The sequence below is a fragment of the Physella acuta genome, unplaced genomic scaffold (genome assembly GCF_028476545.2).
Source record: "Physella acuta isolate Inbredline_101_S28 unplaced genomic scaffold, ASM2847654v3 ptg001058l, whole genome shotgun sequence".
Classification (NCBI taxonomy): Eukaryota; Metazoa; Mollusca; class Gastropoda; family Physidae; genus Physella; species Physella acuta.
Genome location: NW_026732575.1, coordinates 865,546 through 872,500, shown reverse-complemented (window position 1 = coordinate 872,500; position 6,955 = coordinate 865,546). Strand labels below are relative to the sequence as shown.

Here is a 6,955-nt window from a genome sequence, read left to right as displayed (position 1 = left end):
GATTGGTTAAGGATTTAGTAAACATTTTTGCAACAAATACGCAGTGTAGGTACAGGTCCCTTACACAACCTGAAGTTCCATGGGGGCAAGTGAAGTAGATTTACTTGTTTCTGTGGCCTTAGAATACGAAGGGATAGTGTAGTCAGCTCTATGCCCAGCCGCCTCTACTTTCCCTAACGTGAGTTAGGTACCCATTCGAGCTGGGTGGACTCAGGGACGTTCTACTGACTGTGAACACGGATTCAAACTTGGGACTTTCGGGTTAACAATCTAGCTTTCTACCATTAGGCCACGCCGTCAAATAAGTTTGCAAAGTAAATTAAGAAAAATATAGTGTCATAATTTGTTTTTTTGGTTTTTTTCAAATAATAATATAATATATATTTGTTTTTAATTTTTAATGGTTCATATAAAAAAATTATGTTACTTTGGCTTTATGACTAACACATGAAGTTATTTTTAGATCATGGTGGGGGGGGGGGGGAGGTAAAAAAAGCAGTTTACATTTTTTTTCCTAGATTACAATCAGTTGCAATTAATGGTATTCATTGGCTTTTTTCGAATATATGTAAGCCGTCTTCGTTCTTTTATTCATCTTCTTTATGTAGAACTATTGTAATTTAATCCCTATACGACAAAGTAAAATGAAACACATCATTGTTTATAATAGCTCTCACATATGCTTACATTATTCACGGAGACCCTAACAGTTAAAGATACACTAAGCACAGTGCAGCTTAGTATTATATTCGCTCATTGTAGATTTTTTTAAGCACTATGACATGTGTAATCTCATTTTAAGCTTTTTTATTGGTGGATGCTGAAATATTTTCAATACATATTATGGAGTTATCGGTTTCAGATATCTTGGCATATGAAGCTAATTATGTGATGAGTACTTGCGATGCTACTTTAGTTTTCCTAATTGAATCAAGTACCCATCAGAGATGTGTGAATTCCGGCACGTTCTACGCGCTATAGTCGATATTGACAACATTACTTTTGAATAATAGCATTTAACAAATATTAGATTTGCGTTAATTAAACAAAATGTATGCTATCTCACATACCTAAGCCCTACCCTAACGCCTATAACCCTGAATAGAATAAGGTTCCACTTTTTTCCAGCCCCGCTTTCCTATTTATTTACAGAATATCATACAGTTGAATTTGACAAAGCAAGATGTTCTTATGGTTAGAATACTTTTCACATAAGCAGATGTGAATGTGATGTTAATAGGCCCACGAGAGTTATTTTTTCCTTATACTCCCAAGATCACTCATCGTTTATAAATGCCAGAAACCGTGAGGTCGGTGATTTCGGGAAGGTTAATGTCATGGATGCTGGACCGAAAAGTCCAGAGTTCAAACCTCAGTGAAGATTAGGCTCGGTAGCTGGGGACAGAAACTCTTCTACGAGAGACAACTCCAAAATCAAACAACTGCTTTCTTGTTGTTTGTTCTTGCTTGGACAAAGGCTACGAAAACAAATACAAAATGAAAAGCAGGCTGAAATTGGAGTACACGGCCCTTGTGGCGAAGAACAAGTTAACAAGTAATACTTAATTGTGTTAAAGGGAACCCATTCCAACATTTGAAATTAGGAACAAACAAGAAAGAAAGAAAAAAATATTTTCATTTATGACCATGTGGGTAGGTAGGGATCTGACAGTATTACAGTCTTCTTCTGTTTTGGGTGTACTTTTTAAGAAGCAATCGTTTCATGCTTTTATGTATCAATTAATGTATAAATACATACAAATTCAAAAGTATTTGTTTGATGCTATATTAATAGTGTATTAATTCACAGACTTGATAAAACACATCTGCATCTATAAATGCCTAGCATATAATATTTAATTTATAACATGTTATAGAATGCTAACATTGGAAAGATAGCAAAAACTTGATCATTTCACGATTGATATACTGTGGTGGATGATAATCAACATTTTCTATTCCAATGGACATCTCCCACAAATCCAAGAACACGATTTTATCCTCTAGACCTCTGAACCTTTCCCTTATCAGCTCGATGTACTGGGGGCCCAGAGGGTCTCCGCCCACGGCGTGGTTGGTTGTGTAGTACTTAGAAGTCACGTGAGGAATTCTGAGACCGACTAGAACATTCGGGTTCGTCTCCAGCATTTTCTCGATGGCATCCCTGAGTTTTCTCATGCGTAAGGATAAGACACTAAGATGGGCGGCGGTGTAGTGGAGATAGTAATGGATGATCAGAACGAGTTTTTTGTTTCTTGGCAAGGTTTGGATAAAGTCTGGGACTCCAGTGAAGTTGTCCACTCTTTTTGTGAGTGCATACTTTGGCGGTTCGTGAGAGATGAGCGTAATGGTGAGATCAATTGACTTATCATAGCATACGGATTTTTCCGGGTATTCCCCAACCATCGGATCACACGCCACTATACCAACTAGCATTGTGTACGATCGTCCAGCGTTGGAGTCACCGAAGATCCAGACGGACGTGTTCCGGAGACAGTTCCGTGCCCATGCTGATGTGATCGTTCCTTGTTCTTTACAAATAAGAGAGTTCCAGTTGTTTCCGGAAGTCCAGAAGCCTTTTGGGTTATCTCTGGCCCACGTGATTCTTTTATTAGACTTACGACAAGGCTGTAGTTGAGGAAGTTTGCCTAAAGAGAAAAAAAACAACTATTTTTAGATTTTCTTTAATCAAGACTTGTTTCCGAAAATTGAAGAAAATCTATATTAGCATAAGTAAACACATATTGTTTTACCATTCCTTCAACATAGAAATGTTTAAAAAGATATAAACAATATTTACCAATTCATCATTTTGCACGTAGGCCTATAGTGAGCCTAGATGAATGTTTAGGTACCCATTAAATCAAAGTCTCACGTACCCTTATTTTCAGTGACTATTTGTATGTCCTGAGACACTTCCCTCTGTGCTGGAGTTCTGAAAATAATTCAAACTAATCGAAATAAAAATTTGTAAAAAAGTATGTAATAAAAGTAATAACAAAAACAGCAACATATATCTTGAACCATAATAGTACATGTGTATATGCGTATCTATTGAAATTATTTATATATTTTTTCATAAATGAAATAAATTAAGATAAAATATAAATTTGAATATAATAGATTTTAATAAAAGCAGGAAACTAATTACCCACTAATTGAAGCGACTAACGAACTCTCGGCTTCTGTCACATCATGAGGTGGAGCGAGGTTCAAAGAGTATTCATTTAGCCAATCGCCACAATTCAGTCTGTAATCGAGAAAAAAAATGTTTATTTGAAATAGATGTATGCGTATTTATTTTATATCTATATATCAATAATTCAACATATAATATTATATATATATATATATATATATATATATATATATATATATATATATGTACGTATATATATATATATTTGTACGTATATATATATATATATATATATATATATATATATATATATATATATATATATGTACGTATATATATATGTACATATATATATATATATATATATATATATATATATATATATATATATATATATATATATATATATATATAAGTTTCCATTATATCTGATTGTAATTTGATTATATCATATTGCGTTAGAGTAGATGACAGTTATTTGAAAATAGTTGTCATGACGAGCTATATCAAAAGAGTATAGTTTATACAAGATGTGCAAGAAAGATACTTTGTTTAGGTTTGATGTATTTCCTATTTTGTGGCTATTTATCCAATTAAAAAGGAATGTCCTGCATTGAGTTACGCTGTGTTGCGTCACGCTTTAAGTATTTTGCAATTTATTTTTTCATCCGTTTTTTTTAAAAATCTGGATTGTATGATGTGTTTTGATTGCTTTTAAGTCCTGTTGGGTTGTTTTTTTATTGTGTCGTATTATGTTTTTGCTACGTTATGATTTTTATATTTAATTTGTATTTGTGTATCCTCTATTCATAGTGTTGTGTTATTTAAGAAAAGTGAAAAGTGCTTTTATAATGGCATTTTTTAAAAACTCTGTACACCGAGGCGCAAATAATAATAATTAAAACAAGGGTAGAGTAGATGAGGCCAATTGACTCACTGTGGATTCCTCGGTCTACCACAGTAGAAATTCTCATAACCAATCTTGCTAAAATTACAGATACACTCCCAGCCTGGTATATTTGGGGTATGGAAACAGATGGTGCGCTGAAAGCAATATATATATATATACATATATATATACATATACATATATCTATATATCTATATATCTATATCTATATCTATATATATATATATATATATATATATATATATATATATATATATATATATATATATATATATATATATATATATACATAAGTAAATACATGTCATCAATGTTTTTTCTGTCTAAACTACCTGTAGTTACCTAAGTTATCTGCATGTGCGTGAAGTTACCGTAGTTAACCAAAGATATCATGCTTACCTAACGTATCTAAAGAAATTGTGGTTACCTACATCATATGAATCTACCTGTACCTACCTCCCGTATGCCACCTTTTAGGAAATCTGCCGCCATGTACCTGCTCACGCCAAGGTGTATCTGGTGGATAACGATCCTGATAAACTCCCGGGGGTAGGAGATGGCCACATTCAGCTTAAGATAATCCGTGTGTTCATATCCAATGGACGAGAGATTAGTGCCAGAACATTCAATTAAAACAAACACGTATCAACAACAACTTACTTAGAATTATGTATTATAAAATATCAACTTTTTGCTATTTAAATATGTTTGCTAAAATACATTTTAAAAATAATATTCTACCGAAATTGTATAAGAAATAAACATCAGATGCCAAAAATAATTAAGATTTAATAAAAAAACGTAATGTCTTAAAGTGTGTTTCGGAAGTTTAGCAATCATTGTTTTTATTTTTCAACGTTTACTAAATCATTACAAAAACAAGTACACTATAGTAGTTTTTTAAATGGTATTTGTGTTGTATAAAACAAAAACATATTTCTCTTGTAAATCAACTTAATTCTACAATTTTAATTAACGCATTACATTACACTTGTATTCAAAACAATGCCGCTATAACTCTTTTGTAAATTGTAATAAGATACCAATGTTCAAACTTACCTTAGAGCTACCAGCCCACAAACATTTGACAGAGAAGGTATAGCTGCCATTTTGTAAATCTGTGACGTTACCAACAACAGCGTAATCCGAATTATTACCTCCCTTCATCCACACCCTGACCACATCGTCTCCCTTGGTTCTCTGACGCCCGTACCCATCCACGACATCCAGACTACCGTGTACAGTTTCAAGTATCTTACACCTGACCACACCTTGTCTTGTGTTTTCAACTGTCACTTTAGACAACTTCAAATCTGGCAGCGTTCTAGTATCGTTCAAAGGGGGATAACTCAAATATTTCCTCTCCCACTCATACACATACTGCCCCCTCTCGAGAAAAGGTTTCAAAGGTAAAACACCTCTGCTTATTACATCTCTTACGGACTCTAGAGTACTGGTATCACATATAGTTAGGTTAACCTCACACGAATTGTTACACGTCTCTAAAGTCTTGTAGGAATGTTGAGCAAAAGCTTCATAGATATCTATCGGACCATCGTCCCAGAATTCTTCTTTCGTCGCTTGTGAGAAGTGGACGTCGTATAAGCCATGATGAAGCAAGTGTTCTTTTCTGTATGTTGACATGGATGTTTCTGACATGATGTTCTTTCTTGTAAAAAGGCTGGGAAAATATGTGGTTGTGACATCTTTATAAACGTAAAGACAGTAGCTTCATAAGTAAGACTGACATAAAAAAAATTGTTTAAAGACATACTTATAAATGTAAACGCAGTAGATTCATAAGTAAGATTGCCATTGTAAAAATGTTTAGACATCTTTACAATTGTAAGGCAAGTGGCGTAACAAGGGAAGTTTAAACTGAGCTATTGTACTAGTGGCGCAGCTAGGGGAAGGCGGGTGGGGTGACCGACCCGGGCGTCCACGTTAAGATGTGACAACGGAGTGAAAAAAAAATTAAACAGTTTAAGTTTTGAATTATACACAATCAAAGTTACGAAAATAAACGACTAAAAGGCTTTACAAACTGAGATAACCATGGTGTGGCACTAAAGTAGTTAAAAGTTGTTTAGAAATGCCACAAACCTTTCGTAAGGAAAGGGGGTTAGCTGTGATGCTAAAAATAAATTTCAATGGTAAAGTTTTTCTTTTACAATGAGACCTTAAAATCGTGTTTAACCAATTATTCCTTATACCGACATTTAAAATTTAATATTTTGAACATTTATGAATTTTAAATATTTAAATATTTATTTAAGACCTATATTTTAAAAATTAACAGTCACATACCTTTGAAAAATGAATAGTAGAATATACAGTAAAGCCGCCAGACCCAATATAAAAAGAAATAGTTTATTGATTGGTGACATGTTGATGTATTAAATGATTTACTTGAGGTCTGGTACTGGAAATAATTAAAATATGTCAATACCATCAGAAACAGTAAGCTTATAAATGCATTTAGGTAATTACAATCTGTACATTTGGAAATAATATAAATGAATAATTAACAAGAAAACAGTTGTTATTAATTTTTTTAACATTTTTAGCTAGATCTAATTCTATATCTAGAATATTTGAATATTCTGCAAGTAAAGTCAAGATAAAAACACAAATACTTCCTTGTTACATTTTTTAAGGTGCGGTAATCTGTTTTTCAAAGGTGAATATTAGTGCATAAAAAATAATTACAGGAGGTGCAATTTTTATTTTATTTTCTCGTATAAGGAGTATTGTAATAAGCTCGAAAAGCTGGATTCAAATCGTTCCAAATGGTTGTTGTCAGAAAGCACATTTTTCACCAAAAAATTTAATATTTGAGAATATTTGAGAAATAATTGCAAAACGACTTCCGAGTTTATTAAGGCTAGTAATATTCATTCAAATAA

The 6,955-nt window shown here is 32.8% G+C and overlaps 1 protein-coding gene across 1 annotated transcript; it reads right to left on the bottom strand.

The window, feature by feature from the left end:
- Window positions 1-1,881: 1,881 nt before the first annotated feature.
- Window positions 1,882-6,477, bottom strand: LOC131955209 (NXPE family member 4). The gene is made up of 7 exons (XM_059319230.1): window positions 6,357-6,477; window positions 5,109-5,730; window positions 4,506-4,619; window positions 4,077-4,183; window positions 3,152-3,250; window positions 2,880-2,935; window positions 1,882-2,648 (listed from the first exon to the last, which is right to left on the bottom strand). The coding sequence occupies exons 1-7, from the start codon at window positions 6,434-6,436 to the stop codon at window positions 1,882-1,884; spliced, it is 1,845 nt and encodes a 614-aa protein (XP_059175213.1). The 5' UTR covers window positions 6,437-6,477.
- Window positions 6,478-6,955: the final 478 nt, after the last annotated feature.